This window comes from Haliotis rubra, unplaced genomic scaffold, assembly GCF_003918875.1.
Source record: "Haliotis rubra isolate DU_JTF1 unplaced genomic scaffold, ASM391887v1 Scf1318, whole genome shotgun sequence".
NCBI lineage: Eukaryota > Metazoa > Mollusca > Gastropoda > Lepetellida > Haliotidae > Haliotis > Haliotis rubra.
Window position 1 is genome coordinate 109,764 of NW_025765246.1, and position 19,083 is coordinate 128,846.

The 19,083-nt window shown below is 39.2% G+C and overlaps 1 protein-coding gene across 2 annotated transcripts; it reads right to left on the reverse strand.

Moving 5' to 3' along the window:
- Window positions 1-2,463: 2,463 nt before the first annotated feature.
- On the reverse strand, window positions 2,464-18,986 carry LOC124267519 (pyridoxal phosphate homeostasis protein-like). 2 transcript variants are annotated; one of them, XM_046702444.1, is made up of 8 exons: window positions 18,866-18,986; window positions 13,794-13,901; window positions 11,678-11,713; window positions 10,743-10,818; window positions 8,574-8,708; window positions 7,520-7,662; window positions 5,379-5,477; window positions 2,464-4,236 (listed from the first exon to the last, which is right to left on the reverse strand). In XM_046702444.1, the coding sequence occupies exons 1-8, from the start codon at window positions 18,884-18,886 to the stop codon at window positions 4,108-4,110; spliced, it is 747 nt and encodes a 248-aa protein (XP_046558400.1). In that variant the 5' UTR covers window positions 18,887-18,986; the 3' UTR covers window positions 2,464-4,107. The 2 variants fall into 2 exon arrangements, with proteins under 2 accessions (XP_046558400.1, XP_046558399.1); XM_046702443.1 differs by having other exon boundaries at window positions 18,891-18,983.
- Window positions 18,987-19,083: the final 97 nt, after the last annotated feature.

A 19,083-nucleotide genomic window follows, 5' to 3' on the forward strand; every position in this document is an offset into this window, starting at 1 on the left:
GCATAGGTACTACAGATACGTACCCGAGGTATGTTTCTGCATTGTCCTGTTTTCTTGATCGGAACTGTCATATGGGCTCGTCAGCTCATTTAATATATTACTCAATCAAATGCATCTCCTACAATAGTAAGACAGTTTCGACCAGGGAAATGGCACAATGTGGAATGGACTTGTCTGTGGGTACATTTCCTTATTCTGATTTTGGCTGGGGTATATTTCTGTATACAGAAACCTACCTGGGGTACATATAAGATAAGATAATTCTTTATAGTCTCAAGGGAAATTTGTTTTGCATCATACGTTCTCATATCTGTAGTACTCGTGCCAACAACGACCCCCTTCAGCCTGACTGAAGAATATTTAGAGTTGCCTGCCTATGATGAATTGATGACATTAGCATCATGAGTCCACCTCCTGTCTAGTGGCCAGGCTGTCCAGATGAACAAACCACACAATCATTGTTGCTGTTTCAAAGACATATTCACATAATATTAAATCAGTCTGTTTCATTCATGATTATTAGTACAAGAGAAATAAATACTGGAATACAAGTGATATTTCATGACACAATTTTACATCATCAAGTTTCTCAGTCATAAATTCCAACATGAAATTCTTATAATACATAATATGAGCATCGAGCAAAGAATTTCAAAAGCATATACTCTTCCTCAAAAGTAATGTGTTTCAAAGAAATGGGGATTTTTTTCCAACTCTTATAAGCATGAGATTGCCAAACCTGGCAGTCAAGAGTTTGTTGTATTTGTTGACATTTATAGGTGAGGTGAAATTGGGTTTAACGTCGTGCTTGAGAATATTTCGCTCATATGACGATGCGCATGCGTGTGTATGTGTATGTGAGGCTGCTTGTACTAGCCCAGACTTAAGCTGGTTTTATAGTGCTAGCCCACTGAGATACCATGCCGCAGTAAAGCATGAATACCCCACTCAGACATATTATACTGACTCTGACCCGACCAGTCCTTGTTGTACCCATAAATGCCGAGCACCAGGCAGGAACCAACGTTGACATTTATAACTGTATTTCAGCTTTATTATGGAGCAAAGCTTCAAATCATTTCATAGTGAGTGGGTGAGTTCAGTTTCAAAAATATTTCAGTCATACCATAGCCTGACAGTTTGATGTTGGTGGACAGATAGTTTCCCACTTTCATGAAACCAATGAGATGTGTCATAGCAGTAAGAACCAGGTACACCATGATAATATGGGTGAATCCAGGATTTAAACTCATAATAATCAAACAGGAATGACTGTGCAACACATCTCCCATAGTGAGTGATTATGATTTTACACCGCTTTTAGCAATATTCCAGAAAAATCACGGCGGGAGACACCAGAAATGGGCTTTACACATTGTACCCATGTTTGGAATCAAACCCGGGTATTTGGCCTGATGAGCGAAAGCTGTAACCACTAGGCTACCACACTGCCTCTTCCCACCTGCAGAGCAAAGAGCATCCCATTGGAACAGAGTCATCACAACAGCTTGCTGTGCAGGAATAGATACCTTCATCACCCCAGTAATCAGTTGTTGATATGTAGAATCAGTCGGGTTTTACCAGCATTTAGCAATATTCTTGCAACATGATGAGGGGCACCGGAAGTGGGCTGCACGCATTGCATCGATGTGGGGAATCAAACCTTGTCTGACGAGTGAACACTTTAACCACCACTCCATAATATGTAGAATATTTGAGGCAAAGTTCTGAAACTCACTGACAAAATATTTGTTGAACATGGACAGAACTGAGTCTCCTTTGTCTAGTTGGTAGGTATTCTGAATATCTAATCATAGGCATTTACAAATTTACATTTAAATTTACTTTTCTAATCGATCAAAGAAGGGGCCTAGTATGCATGATATTACACTGGGTGCATTTATTAACTTCATGCCTAATCCTCACATTAATATAGAGACATAAGGAAATCGCTCTCTATCACAGTAATTTTGCATAAAGGTATAATTCAGAGTATTATCTTTACAACAGTTTAACAAATCACAATACAATTACCATGTATTTGAAACTTTTTCTATACATCAAGTGTGCTACTGGCAAACAAGGATAAGTTGAGCACGACCTGACAATTAACCTGTATTAGCATGTATGAGTGCCACCCACTGGTGCTTGGCATTGTGAGAGAAGGGGCCCCAGGTTGTCCGTGATCAAGTGTAGTGCGATGGGGAAGCGCATTGCATTGCTCGCTTTTAACAGTGCCTGTTTCGTAGATGTAGATTCTTTCTCCATGTACTTACTAACATTGTAGTAAAATGTATTATCTGACCGTGCTTACCTAACTTTGACATGTTTCATTCTCTCGAAATATATATCTATATATCCGAATATTACCGACCACATGAGAGTCTTATGAGCAAGGCGTGTGCAGCTACGCGCGGAATCAATTTCATCGTCATGCATTGCACATGTGCGAGCCTGCTCTACCTTTCACAAACCAAATGGGTTTGCTCATTGCCGTGCACCACCTACTTCTCGTAAATGTGTTCTCTGCCGGTCCAACTTATCCTTGTTTGCCAGAAATGGATAACAGCAAGCACCTTCCTAACTTTCAGTTCACCTCCTTCCACCATACAGTTCTGTGACATCACACAACAGGTTTACAGTGCAGCACTGCTTTCAATCTCTTTGGCCATAAACAATATGTAATATGTTAAATATATCAAATGATTTACTCTTTGGTGAGAGTGTTGTATTTACATGTTATAATGAGTGAGTATGGCTTTACTCTGCTTTTAGGAATATTCCAGCAATATCACGGCAGGGGACAGCAGATATGGACTTCACACATTGTACCCATGCAGGGAATTGAACCCAGGTCTTATGAGCGAATGCTTTAACCACTTGGCTACATCACAGACCCTTTGCATGGTATATGTGACTTTTACTATATACTAGTACATCACAGTTTCATCATCTGATTTAAAATATATTGTTTTGAGATTCTCAATACAGGTTTGAGTTGCTCACTGGACTCCCAACAGCAGACAGCCTCATATTACCCTGAGATGATCAATTTGTAGACCTGCAAACACTATTTTGGAGGGAATGTACCATACAGTTCATTGATAAATACAGTGTATTGTTTCAAGAAATTAGCTCAAGCATCTATGTTCAAACATCAGATTTGCATTTGAACCCATGCCTAGTATTGGTGAGTAACCTCTTGATGTTATGTAGACTCATTATCCCCAAAGTTCTGAACATCAATATTCTCTCATTCTCTAAATGGAGCCCTTCATGTACAAACTGCTTGTGTCTGTAATACACGGTGGCATTTAGAAAGTGGTCAAATGTAACATGTTAAATTTTGGATTTAACTTTCTCAGTGAAGTAAATTGTAGTACCTTTCGTAAGTTTAGTCTATAAAAATCGGTGAGTGAGTGATTTCCATGTCAATTGCTGATATCTCTGCAGGAACCGGGTATCAGTGCCCTATTTAGCGACTTGTTATCTCAATGCATAACGTCACTGGTTCTTATTTTCTCATTTTTACCTCATCAGGAGTAACTATTTGTTTTGTCATGCTGAAATTCACTTTAATGTTTACAAAGCCTTCAAACTGTCCTCTGTTTCATTACAGATACCTGCAAGACACGACACATTTCTGAAAACAATTCATCAGGTTTTCCAGCAGAAAAGAGTCAATATCCAGTATGTGACAGATCCATACTGATCACAGCATGATCCAACTCGTATTTGAGGGCAGTGTCAATCATGTGATCTGAGTAGTCTACACTGATATGTATTCTTTGATCATGTGATACAGATTAACCAATGAAATTGCAAGATTCACAGATATTAGAAGTTACTTAACATGGAAACCTGATCTCACAACTTATAAATATGTACAGTGTTTGAAACTAATAGTTCCTGCAGCCCTTGAGGCCTTCTATCAGATTTGAATCCAAGCCTTTCACTTTCAACATATAGAAAATGACAAGGGGCCCTAATTTCAAAAATTGCATTGTGCTTTCGCAAAGACTTTTCTGGTTAGTAGGTCCATGCAAGTCCCAGTCCCTGAATTGATATAATACACTGACATCAGTCTCTTCCACACTCCAGTTGGTGCTATGAATCGGGGAAACCGTTGGCAACATCAGACACGGCGGCTCCGTCAGTCTTCTCTCCCTTGTTGGGGTAGGACCTCGCTCCAAATATAGTACTCCCTACACGCACATTGGTGCTACCATTCTCTATCTGCAAACAATAAAGTTCCTTCATATTTATCTGTATTAACTGACAAGAGGTACAAGAAATTATGGATGATCTCCCTTGAATGATGTAAGTCATAGCTTACTACACACTCAACACTGATAGAAATTGGCCTGAGCCAGTTAAAGAAGGGTTACAGTTGGCTGAAGAAAGGTTAAAAAAGACGCTTGGATTTTGAACACTTTGGGATGCTCATGTATCTTATTTAGAGCTGTGTATCGTGGGCTAAGTGGCGAGACAATATATCCCGATACTAGTTTAATGAGGCGAGACGATATATCATGAAAGTATTGGCAAGGAACCTCCGAGACGATTATCATCACGATACAGTGATGGCGATACGATACTTATCCCGATACTTTACAATCCTAAAAACAGGACATATATGATAGATAAAAAGACTGAATCTTTATTTGTTATACAGCAGAACATGTTACATTCACACACACTTAAAAGGCTGTTCACGTAATAAAGTTTCAGCGTTTAATGCTTAAGAAAGTACAATCAAACATATTCAGTATACCTTGATCTAGGTTCCCCTTGGGAAGTTGTGTTTCTGCACTAATGCTTTCACAGACAATTTATACAGTAATTTATACCAGAATCACTGCAAAAAACTCATAAGTATGCTTTCTAAATTTTATCTTGTCTTTCTTAACAAAGCTAAGACATCGTTCATAGTTGTTAATAAATGGTGTTGTTTGTCAATCAACTAAAACATGTTTCAATTACTTAAAGACAAGTCTTTACACTTCACAGAGATTGTTCACATGCTTTCACTGATACACTAACTCCTTTGTTCATGTAACAAAGATGGCAGACACAAACAAATTCCTTTTAGGTTCAGTTTGTTTTTAAAATTCAGAAAAATTTCAAAGAGACTCCCTTCCTATTACTTATGCAATACTCCCTTCAACTTTAAGTAATATTTAAGTAGTATCGGGATATATCGTCTCTTGTGGCGATACATCGATGTATCATGGACCCTCGCGATATAAATATCCTGATATATTGCCTAAACGTGTTTTGTATCGATGCACTCGTATCGCGATGCAAACATCGATACTATCGATGAATCGTTACACCACTAATCTTATTGCTATCCAGGGTACTATTCTAGTACTTACAGCATGTTCATAGTCTCCCGACATCCCCATACTGAGCTCCAGGTCTTCCTGCTGTAGTCCCAGCTTCTCACACACCTCCTCCCTACACCGAACCAGGCACTGAAACAGGAACATACAGCACTTTCATAACACAGACAACTGAGTTAAGGGGAAGATGGCTCAACATTGTAAACCTCTGCTTATGTCATCCCATTGTCCTATATGACTTATTCTCATTTGACCAAGTATTTGGACTCAAATTAGAAAGCCTAAAGTGAAAGACAGGGAGGTCTTACTCTCCCAGCAGGACCTGCCTTGAGATTATATTTCTTTCAAGTAAGATCCAAGGTTTTACATGAATATAATCAAGATCTGCACTGAGGTTTTAGATTTGAACTATATCAGTTAACTGGCTTTTAGTTGTCGACTTTTGATCGGTCAAGATTGCTTTTACATGAAAATTCCACGGCAGATATTAAACTAGACTAATGCTTAGTCTCTGAATATATATAATTTTCAAAGAAACAAATAATTCCTTTCAAACTGAAAAGGAACCACTGTGAAATGGGAGATTCTAAGGAAATCTAGACTTGCTTCATTAACGGCTTAAAGGTCACATGCAACCAAAAAATCAAACATAATTAAAACACAATTATCACTTATTCATGACATATAATATACATTGCTGGTTACTAAAAAATATATAAACAAAATTATAAGCGTACAATCGCAAATCGAAAGTGCAAAATTGTGTACTTCGGTTTACTTCCCAAGAAACGAAGCAGCCGGGATACCGAACCCAGTCAGAGCGGGTGGGTGTGCACTCAAGTGTAACGGCTGGCTCATTTGCAGATGCCTTCACGGCTAATTGTGTGTGTATATATAGAGATGTTGGGTTTTGTAAATACATGCTCATTTTTTGTGTATAACATTTTGCAATCAACAGACATCATAACATGTCATGTGTTCAAGTATCACACCTGCCTGTCTGTGTAATTACATAATGTGACAGACACCGAACTCGGGCCATAAATCAATGCATTTTGTTTATGGTGTATAGCCTGATTGGTGTTAAGTTCAAATTGCATGTGGTCAGTGATAGCAGCTGTGTATTGAATATTGTCATTAGCAGACAGGCAGGCAGACACACAGGTGTCAATAAAACAAGACATTGAGTTTTGTCTGTGACAACGACATATCTATATCACAGTTAGAAATTGTGTCAACGCTAAATAATGACATTGCTTTTAAGTATCGAACTGAGAAAGTGTCTCGGTAAGAAGAACGTGTGGTGAAATAGACAAATGAAATTATAAACAGTTAATTTACTGTCCTAACATATAAAAAGCTCGCGCCTGTGAGATATCAACAAAACATTAGAAAAATAGCTCACACTAAAGCCTTCACCGAGTATTCACCCGACAACCCGCTTACAAGCTGCGCGACCCTATTTACTTGCGCAGACGTGCTATGAGCGCAGCCCAGCTGTTGAAACCCGTTTTCCCCAGAGAAGTCTGGGGAAAATTAGTGAAACGTTTGAACTCCGATTTCGCGCGTTTTTTTTCATCGCGTTATTTTTCAACTTTATAAGTTGAATTTGCATTTTTGACGATTTGTTTCGGTAAGTCCATACCGAAAGGTATCAGAATCTGCAAAGTTGTGTTTTACGTTGCATGTGACCTTTAAGCATTGCAGAAAGGACAAGGAGGAAGGGAAAATAATGTGGTCCAGGACTGGGAGGCATACTAGAATCGAACCTGCAACCACGAGAGACGGAGGCAGGGTGGCTAACAAGTATAACCTCTGAGCTATCGGCCTTCAGGCTTTCTTTCCTAACTACCCCCTTACTACAGATCTTACTCATCCAACTAAGGCCTGATTCAAGGTTGTGAACCTTTCTATAAAGCTACTATTGCAATAGATCGATGTCAATCTAACTTGGCACATTTCAGCAAACCTTCATTGTGGCTGTGGGGTAGCCTAGTAGTTAAAGTGTTTGCTCGTCACACCGAAGACACAGGTTCGATTCCCCACATGGGTACAGTGTGTGAAGCCCATTTCTGGTGTCCCCCGCCATATTGCAGGAATATTGCTAAAAGCGCATAAAACTAAACTCACTCACTCACTCATTGCTAGTCACTGTAACATCCCCAGATACTCACCTGGAAGTCTGGGTTGGGCCCTTTACTGAGATCGTAGTCGTAGGCGCCAATAGTCATGAGCCCCACCAGGTCTAGAGAGGAACACTTCTCTCGTATAAACTGGACTAACTCACACACAGACTCAGGGGAACAACCATGCTTATCTGAAATGAGTCAGTAAAGTTCTCGAATTGACACTACAAACATTTGTTTTGCTGAGTGATTTGTTATAGAGCTGTAGAAGCTTTGGTGTCTAAACTTATGGGTGAGAAGAAGATTTGGTATGTACTACCACTTCTAGTTATTCCATAAACAATGGTTCAAAGGAATACATATCAAAAATTCATTTTACATGGACACAACCGTAAGTTCCTCACATCAAAGTCTGACACAACAGTATTTGACAGCACCTAGGTATGACAATAGTCACTGAGGTGTATATGTACTTCGCCATCCAAATTTTGGTGTTTTGATCAATTGTACAGCAAACCTCCTACATAACACAATCAATCTGAATTCCACAGGATCCAACATAAGTTACATGACCAAGACTCTCTATAGCTGTGTTCTACATAAAACAATAATAGGTGGTATAATATGGAATGTAAACAATTGCTCCATACATTATAAAAAACTGCTCCATACATCGAAAACTGCCGCACGCAGTGTTGTCAATGTTTGCCGAACTAGTTTCAATCACAATTTGTATGTAGGATATTTCTAAAGAGCCTCCAAGGGGCATCACTCTATGGGGTTCGCTTGAAACAATGTTCGGCCGGTAGAGGGCGCGAGAGTCAATTTAATTTGCAACGTTGCATTTATCCATTCGAACTTAATATCGTAATCTCTAAATGCTTAATTCTTTTTGGAAAAAATTATATGGTAGCTTCCCTGAGGGTTGACAGTTCAGAGGGCTGAGTATTATTGACAGAAATGCATCATTTATTTTTAGATAAGTGTGGGGTGTGATACAGTGCCTTTAAACAAAATGACCCATATTTCTCAATGTTCAGTAAAACATGTGACATCGATGCAAATGAGATAATTGGATCTGAATTCTGAAAGGTTTACTGACTCTGTTCACCACTGGTGTTCACTTGAGCCATGACCTTCAGTTGACTTGACTTCGTCAGCCTCTCCCACGAGTTGTTAACAGCCTGGGCCAGCTTCATCGAGTCCACCGTCTCCAACATGTACAGGTTGGGCACACCTAGGTAGCAATACATCCTTGCTTTCATCAGCTCATAACACTCACACATAAAACATTGGTTTGTTGTTTAATGCTGCACTCAGCAATATTCCAGCTATATGACTGCACTCTGTAAATAATCAAATCTGGACCAGACAATCCAGCGATAAACAGCAAGAGCATCGATCTACACAATTGGGATACAATGACATATGTCAACCAATTCAGACAGCCTGACCATTGATCCTGTTAGTAGCCTCTTACAACAAGTATGGGTTGCTGAGGACAAGTTCTAACCCAGATCTTCTTGGGTACTCACATATGAAAAGAATGGCGGATGAATTTATGACTGAGACAGATATGATCCAGATATTTCCTCTAAATAATTTCAGTTTGTGTGTGAATGTATGAGTTTGGTTTAACACTACTTTTAACAAAACCAAGTTCTATGGATCGTCAACTTCTTTATTGCAATGGGTGCAACGTTTCGGTTTAGTGAAGGAACTAACACCATTATCAAGCAAGTACCTACACTGAAACGTGCTTGATAACGGTGTTAGTACCTACACTAAAACGTGCTTGATAACGGTGTTAGTACCTACACTGAAACGTGCTTGATAACGGTGTTGGTACCTACACTGAAATGTGCTTGATAACAGTGTTAGTACCTACACCGAAACGTGCTTGATAACGGTGTTAGTACCCCACACTGAAACGTGCTTGATAACGGTGTTAGTACCTACACTGAAACGTGCTTGATAACGGTGTTAGTACCTACACTGAAACGTGCTTGATAACGGTGTTAGTACCTACACTGAAACGTGCTTGATAACGGTGTTAGTACCTACACTGAAACGTGCTTGATAACGGTGTTAGTACCTACAACGTAAACGCGCTTGATAAGCGGTGTTAGTACCTACACTGAAACGTGTTTGATAACGGTGTTAGTACCTACACTGAAACGTGCTTGATAACGGTGTTAGTACCTACACTGAAACGTGCTTGATAACGGTGTTAGTACCTACAACTGAAACGTGCTTGATAACGGTGTTAGTACCTACACTGAAACGTGCTTGATAACGGTGTTAGTACCTACACTGAAACGTGCTTGATAACGGTGTTAGTACCTACAACGAAACGTGCTTGATAACTGTGTTAGTACCTACACTGAAACGTGCTTGATAACGGTGTTAGTACCTACAATCGAAACGTGCTTGATAACGGTGTTAGTACCTACAACGAAACGTGCTTGATAACGGTGTTAGTACCTACACTGAAACGTGCTTGATAACTGTGTTAGTACCTACACCGAAACGTTGCACCCATTGCAATAAAGAAGTTGACTATCCATAGAACTTGGTTTTCCTTCATCTATACAACTTCTAAAATGCCTCTCAAAGAAGTATATCAGTTGTGTCAAGGCGTGTCAGCAAGAGGTGAGGACAAAGCTCAGTGATACAGGTGATAGAGTGAGTGAGTGAGTTTAGTTATACGCTGCACTCAGCAATATTCCAGCTATATGGCTGTAAACGGTCTGTAAATAATCGAATCTGGACCAGACAATCCAGTGATCAACAGCATGAGCATTGATCTGCGCAATGGGGAACCAATGACATGTGTCAACCAAGTCAGCAAGCCTGACCACCCGATCCCGTTAGTCGCCTCTTACGACAAGCATGGGTTACTGAAGATCAATATTCCAACCCGGACCTTCACGGGTTACAGGATGCTAACCACTTTACTTAACCTCATGAGCATAGTTCATGTCGAAAAGTAAGCTTCAATCATTGAATTTATGTTGATATCAAATGTAAGTTTCAATCATTGAATTTATGTTTATATCAAGTGTAAGTTTCAATCATTGAATTTATGTGTTTGTATCGAAAAGTGAGTTTCAATCATTGAATTTATGTGTTGATATAAAAAGTAAATTTCAGCTATTGAATTTATGTGTTTTATTTCAAAATATGAGTTTTCAATCAATGAATTTATGTGTTCATAACAAAAAGTAAGTTTAAGAAGGTCTTATCATGCCAACAGGAGGGCTAAACATACCTAAAACCTTGTTGACTTTATTTTTCTGAAGATGACCGATGAAATGCCATCGTATATCTCTGCATTGTTCAAGAATCTACAACAGAGAAAAGACACAGATCGATGATATACAGACCATCACACCATTCACATATCACCTCACTCTGTAACACATTTCCAACATCCATACCACTTATCTACATCACAACATACAAACATCATAATTCACCAGTGGATCACATGAGTCAAGATCGTTATCTAAAATGCTCTAAAGTTTTTTTAAAATTTGGTGAAAATACTGAAGATTGTCCAAAAGAGTCTTCAAATCATAAATATATCCAAAATTGTATATATCTTCTACACAATCATCACATATACATCACACTTCACAGATCTCAATAAATGATTCAAAGATTTGTCATGTCATTTACAGATATATGAACTTGCATATTTACAGATGATATCTATATGAAAATATATGAATCAAGTCCAGTATGTATCTAATAAGGGGCGGTGGGGTAGCCCAGTGGTTAAAGCGTTCGCTCGTCATGCTGACTGACTCACTGAGTTTGGTTTTACGCCGCTTTTAGCAATATTCCAGCAACATCACGGCGGGGGACACCAGAAATGGGCTTCAAACATTGTACCCATGTGGGGATTCGAACCCGGGTCTTCGGCGTGACGAGCCAACGCTTTAACCACTAGGCTACCCCACCGCCCCCTCGTCATGCTGAAGACCGGGGTTCGATTCCCCACATGTGTACAATATGTGAAGCCAATTTCTGGTGTCCCCCACCGTGATGTTGCTGCAATATTGCTAAAAGTAAAAGCGGCGTCAACGATACTCACTCACTCACTTACAATATACATGGTCATGTTTTTACTCAATATTCAGATTAAACGTGTCATAAGCAGGATAAATGTTGGATACATTAATAGTAGATATGAATAAACACCTTTGAATTGTGACCTTTTTCTTGCAACTCCTGTACCTGAAATAGAAAACAGTGAACAAGTCAGTCATAAGACAAGCAAGAACCAGTGCCAAAATATACAAGGACACAAAAATCCCAAGGGTCATCGTAACAGATATTAGGGTCAGTGTATTACTATTAGCATGTAAATTGCATGACAGTATATCTCAATACAAGACGCTGTATTTGGATTAGGGCTGGCTAGCAACAGAGATCATAGAGATTAATAATTCTGGACAGAATATTGATTGATTAGGCCAGGCCAATGTTATTTCTTCTTTTACGGATCTGCCGGTTGTATTTTTTCAAGAATAAGAAGAAAAAAAAAGAAAAAAATTCCTCGCTTAAATTGGCCAAAAATGTAAACTTTCAAGACAATTTGTTTCAGATTTTTTTGCCCCATATACAATTCATTAACTGAAAAAGTAAAATACTTTTAGTATTTAAAACGAATATTACTTTGATTTTTTTTCCCTCCTGTCTTTAAGATTTCAGAGGACAAAAATCTGCAAACAAGACATAAAATTGGTCTGGCCTTATCAATAAATATCGGAGATGTGACTTTGGGCAAAAATGCCCAATATTCCAAAAGAAATCAATATATTTCACACTCTTGCTGAGTGCTGACATGTTTGACTCAGATTACTAACAAGACACCATCTTGAATATAATTTCGAAAGCAGCCAATGAGTAAAGACCTACTTTGTGTATTGTCTGAGCAAATTGAAAAGTTATTTCATCAGAATAGTTTATGTACAACATTATCGATGACACAATGTTCATATTGATAATCATTAATAATGTCTCTAATCGACGATGTTTCCGATGATCTATCCATTTAGCCATCCCTATTGTAGTTTCTTCTCCGGACCCAAAAATCTTTTATATACATATTTGTACTTTTCAATTGGTGAAACAAAACCCATAACTTTTTATGACTGATGGCAAGGTTTGACCCATAAATGATTACATCAAACAAATGACAACTTAAAACTGGTAAATTAATGTAGACAGCGCTAAGCATTGCTAGTCCATCCAAATACTTCAAGACAGAAGATATGAACTATGCAATGACAATAATTCTTCTGTGACTGTGTTGGAAAATACAGATATTCAAGGGAAGTATGGCGATATTTGAATTGCTGATGTACATATTACATTATCTTGCCTCACACATAAATGTTGTTTTCTGATTGGCTGAGCGCTCTTCTATTATTTTCAATGTACCCCGCTTACAAGCGAGTGACATTTTCTATGTACCCGCGCTGGGAATGCCGAACTCATTTGGTACTCCATAGTAGTAATTCTTTATCTCGAATAACATTGAATCCGATGTTTTGTGAATGCAAATCGATGGAAGGGAGATAACTCTACATTGTTTTTCTTGTCGTCTGGTACTCCACACTATGATCCGATACCTGTGCTTCAAACAGTTAAAAAATTACCATTAATGTGTTTGCTAAGATAAATACATTGTTCACTGGTCCCTCGGGGCCCATGGGTTGATGTACCCTCGATGTTTCTTTATGTTCAAACGAACATCTAGGGTACATCAGCCCATGATCCCCTCGAGACCAGTGAACAACTTATAATATACCAGTTATATGGCACACCACTGACAAACATATGTAATATGGAATCAATCAGGCAACAGTATATAAACATAAGCGAGTGAGTGAGTGAGTTTAGGTTTACTCTGCACTCAGCAATATTCCAGCTATATGGCGGTGGTCTGTAAATAATCGGTCTGGACCAGACAATCCAGTGATCAACAGCATGAGCATCGACCTGCGCAAATGGGAACCGATGACATGTGCCAACCAGGTCAGCGAGTCTGACCACCCGATCCCGTTAGTCGCTTCTTACGACAAGCATGGGTTACTGAAGATCGATATTCTAACCTGGACCTTCACGGGTTAAACATAAGCAAAGGAGATAGATGTTTAATTACTAACTAAAGTACATAGATGTTTCTGAAGGAGGGTTTCATGCAAACAGATGTTAGTTATCCTTGAAGCAGATGAATACAGGCAAAAGGCAATTCAATTTCTGTCAAATGGGGTTTTCCTGAATGCTCTACTCTTTGTTGACTACCTACATAGTTTTCCCCAAAGTGAAGCTGTCCACACTCATATGCTGTAACGATGGCATCCACTGGTTTGGTTTTGCTAACTGCTACTAAACGCGGTGAAACCTTCTGATGAACCTGCAAAATACAAGACAACAATGTTTCTAACTTGTAGTTTTAATCCTATTACTATTAATGTTTCCTGGTTGGCGGAGTTGAATAAACATTAACTCACGATGATGAAGACCTGGTTCAAATTCCCATTTTGGCACATTACAGGAAACCATTATTCATGTATTGTGACTTTGCAGAACCATTTCTCCAAATGACCTGAAAACCAGCTCACACTCATTTACCTGTCACCTACATACTTTTCTGTCCTAACAGATGATTAAGAAAACAACTCAGGGCTTCTCATTGAAAAAGGTTACATTTCTAATTCTTCTAACAATCACCTGTGCTCAGTCTTGTTAAACAACAATAGTAACAAACGAGGGGTGATAACTCTCACCTTCGCTTCTCAAGTTCTGTAGACATAGAGTGTGAGTTCAGTTTCACGCCGCTTTTAGCAATATTCCATCAATATGTGGGGAATCGAACCTGGATCTTCGGCGTGACGAGTGGGTGCTTTAACCACTAGGCTACCCCACCGCCCTCATTGATCAATAGCATATTGAAAAAATGACTTAAAAAACATTTGTCAGAGACGAAAATAATGGTTTTAAATGCAGGGTTTATCATAATAGTCCAGAAACACTGGCAAAAGGGGTAGAACAAATTGCAATAAAAATCATTTTTGCTGGAACATGCAAGTAGGTTGTGTACTTTTAACATATCAAAAGTATAGAAAAGTATCATGAACAATTTTGTTCGAAAAAGTTATTTTTTGTAATGCCAAATCGTGTACATCTGATACGAAAAAAAACAGATGGCCGCTGTTACTCGCTGTGTTTCCGCAGATTGCACCACATAAACAAGATGGCCGATCAGTGCACCGTCACGGCTCAACACAACCAGGGTAATTGTTTTCACACATTTACAAGTTAACTGGCACCATTAATATCTAATATATACATAAGTTGCATATATTATCCCCCAAGGCCAAGAATCATTGACGTAGTGGATACTGAACGATAGTTAGCTTCGAGCTGTTGACGCCATTCAACGTTTATGATACACAGTAGAGATTTCACTAAAAAACGACACAAAAACAAACAGTGAGACATAATTTGACATGTCATTACTTCCTAATTGTTAGAAAAGGGGAAAAAAGCTATATTTATTACCAAGACATCCCGTAAAATCTCGAATATTAGCACAGACTTACTCTGAATTTTCAAACTATGGAAGCCTATTAGGACCATTACTTTTCTCAAATTCATCTGTTTTTAGACCAGTTTTATGCGATTTTTTTCGGTTCAGTGGATGAGCAGAAATACTATAAAGTACTGAGGGCACATTGAATATTTCCACACAAAAATACATGACTTCTGTTAAACGGATAGGTCGAATGGGGTATTTTTTGGTGGAAATGAAATTCGAGGGGATCTTCCTGTTTGCACATCTACGGTATTGTTACATGAGTCCATCTCATGACTTTATGTGATGTGAATTATGCACATTCATTTCAAAAGAAACACAACGAGCAGTGAAGCCATTCACCGGCGCTGAATTCGTATCCAAAACGATCAGAGAACTCGTACCCACTTTCTTTATTTAGGATTATTAGTAAATTATTATGTACAACATTAAACTGTAGTGATCATTAATTATGATTTTTACATCACTGTCACATAAATAATGTTATGTAGCAATTGAAATTGATGATTTGGTAATGTTCATGTTCGCAGTTTCACGTTAAACGGAAAGCCAAGTTGCACTGATGAGTCAAAGTCATTTAATTAATTTAATAAACTAACGAGCAAAACAAACAATACCAAAATTTAATTCGATAATTTGGACTCGAACTCAAATTTTGTAGGTAGTTATGAGCTTAAAACAAACGCTACAACGGTTCCCTAACATTTATCATGAAAAATGTTGTATTTGGGCGAACAACATCACTGCAACAGGTCGCGAAGCACGAAAATCTTGTGAACGGATTTGCACTAAGCACGTGCATCTTTGGGGGTATAAGAGTGCACTCAAACATTCCTCGACATCAGACCTTCAAGTCAACTTCAGCGACCATGCCCGATTATTGCAGGAATCCAGAGAGAGAGAGAGCCATTGGAATGTACAGATGGGTACCACTCATGCACATGTTGCAGCGACCTTGGGCAGTACACGTTTAACCATCACGAGGATGATGGCCCACTACAGGCAAACAGGGCGGACAGTAGACAGGCCCAGAAGTGGAAGACCTCACGTCACCACCCCCAACGAGAACCGCTACATACGTATCCTGCACCTGAGATACTGTTTCCTACCTGTGACATCATCAGCAGTGACTGGACTTGGACATCCCATCAGTCGATGAAAAGCAGCATGACGACTCAGACAATGCGGTATCTGCGCCTTCAGGCCCTACCGTGGTGTACGGCTGACGCTTCAACATCAACGTCAACGTCTTCGATGGGCACGCACAGTTTGCCAGTGGCAAAACAGACAGTGGCAGAGAGTGATGTTCTCAGACAAAAGCAGGTTCCAGCTGTTCAGGAATAATAGCAGGGTTCATGTCTACAGACGCCGTGGAGAGCGTGTGCAACGTTGGTGTTTTACAGGAAGTGGAACCGTTTGGTGGAGGCGGTGTTATGGTTTGGGGTGGCATATGTGACGATATGAAGACAGATCTTGTTGTGGTGGATGGTGATCTCACTGCTCAATGATACACTGATCAAATTCTGCGTCCGGTTGTACTACCATTCCTACGTCAACGTCGTAACCGGATCATGTTCCAGTAGGACAATGCCCGTCATCATACAGCACATATTGTCATGGAGTTTCTACAGAGAAACAACGCCAATGTGCTTCCTTGGCCCTCCAGGTCACCTGACATGTCACCAATTGAACACTTGTGGGACCATCAGATTCGTGCTAGAGCCCTTGCTCCTGGAAACCGATGTCAGCTTGTCCAAGCCCTTCAAGGGGAATGGCGAAGGATCCCTGCCCAAGGTGTATGGCGTCTGACGTTCTCAGCACGTCGTAGAGTTAGGGCTTGCATTTATACCAGATACTGACCACCTATGTTAATTTGTTTACATCTGTGATCGAATACTGGACACTTCATTCCTTCATTTGTACAGTGACTCAATGTTATTGTTGCTACTCGAAGGAAATGACAGTGTATGTTGTTCATACACCTGTTATTAAAATTCACTGTCCTTTTTCATAATGGTGGTTTGTCGTTTTGTAATATGAGTGATTTCGACTCGGTATCGTTTCTTTTGCCCATTAGTTTATTATCCAGAAAAAATTAAGTTTATGAAATGATAAAAATACGTCATATAGTAAAAATGCACGTAGGAAGATCGGTATGCTTTAATTGGAATTAGGTTCACTTGAGTAATTAGACAAACATGTTCAGTGTCGTTTAACCTCTGACTTGATCCACTTTGTGTTTATAATATCTTAAAATACATATTATGAGGATTACAAAACAGAAGAGTTAGCTTTTATTGCAATTTGTTCTAGGTTGAGCTGTATATGAGCTAGAATGACTGGACTATAAGTGCATTTTCTACGATTTGCCAAAATTCTGGTAATCATGGTAATGGCAGACAAGAAATTCCAGCGAATATGTTACATGTGATTCTGTGGCATTTGATTGGCTAACCAAGCAATTTTCGGTATGAGACATGATATATTGTGCTGAACAATGTCTCCAATTTCATATTATTGTCACCAGATTTTGTGTATTCATGTTTAAAGATATTAGATAAGCAGTTCTGTGAAGTTATTATTGTTGACATATTTATTTTGAAGAATTGACTTCAACATGTTTTTGCATTTTCGGGGGTACAATATTAAAAACTGGCGTATCCTTTTGTACAAATTTGCTCTGGTAGGCAGTTTACACAGCCTGCCCATGTGTCTTGTGGTGAGCCGCAATCACCTTACTTCAATTCTTAAGGACTCATAAGTTCATATAACAATCACATGACCATACCTGCCAACTGTCACGCATTTGGCGTGAGAATTACGCATTTTCATACAAAATCACGCTTTCAGGACCAAACAGTGAAATCTCAAGCATTTCCAAAAATTATAATATATCTCCATTCCCTGGTCTCCAAGAGAGTGTTTAAAAGTGCTAAATCCTTTTTCGGCTGGGAGGCTCCACCCCGCTAGACTCCCTGCCAGGGCATCATCATTGACCTGACCCTGGACCCCAGCTTTTGGTAAATCTACTCGTTGGAAACATATTAGGTTGGCAGCCCTGCATGACTTCTATTCTCTAGTCCAGTTTTCTGTTTACAAAACAAGCACCTGACCTCAATTCTCATATGCTGAATCAGCTGAGATAACAAGCACCTGGCCTCAATTTTTGTATGCTGAACCAGTTAACATAAAAAGCACCAGATTTCTATACTCTCATCCTGCTTTCTGTTCATAACATGACCCCAATTTTATGTTCTGAACCAGTTCAGATAACAAGCACATGACCTGAATTTATCGTGCAGAACCAGTTTACGTAACAAGCACCTGACCTCAATTCTCATGTGCTGAACCAGTTTACGTAACAATCACCTGGCCTAAATTCTTGTATGCTGAGCTACTTCGCATAACAAGCACAAGACTGCTTTTCTCTCGTCCTGCTTTCTGTTCACAAAACAAGCACCTGGCTCCTATTTTATCGTGCTGGGCCACTTTACGAAGAAGCACCTGACCTCATGTCATTGTCGCACAAAAATGGCAAATCCAAATAACAAGCTGTCATAAGCAGATGCGATCGACGTGTTCGTGTATACATTCACAGGGATGTAACAATGATGACAAAAATTAAAATGGTGACACGGACATGGTGATGATGGGGCTTCAGGATTTATCATCACTCAAGCAGACGACGGGTCACAAACAAGCATAGAGAGCAAATGCCTTTCAGTGTTGTTTTCCTGATACACGATTTCTCTAATAAAATACATGTACAAATAAAGGGTTACCATGGTGTCCCTTTTCTTCATTTACCTCTTGTCTTTTACTACTTGCAATGCTTATTTTCTCCAAGACTGACTTGATCGACCGACAAATATTACTATCCGCAGCCATTTTGCGGATCATGACTGGCCCGGAGATAATTCATTCGTCTTTTCTATAATAATATTTTCTCTTTAAGAAATCTCAGATATACATATGAATGCACAACTGGTGACTTACATTA

What these genes read in the sequence shown, in the direction of transcription:
- LOC124267519 (XM_046702443.1), bottom strand. Translation starts at nt 18,983, where the DNA reads ATGATCCGCAAAATGGCTGCGGATAGTAATATTTGTCGGTCGATCAAG. An exon ending in AAAAAGGTCACAATTCAAAG is followed by an intron (nt 10,819 to 11,677) that starts GTGTTTATTCAT and finishes TCTCTGTTGTAG; the next exon opens with ATTCTTGAACAATGCAGAGA. An exon ending in GAACACCAGTGGTGAACAGA is followed by an intron (nt 7,663 to 8,573) that starts GTCAGTAAACCT and finishes GACTCATTTCAG; the next exon opens with ATAAGCATGGTTGTTCCCCT.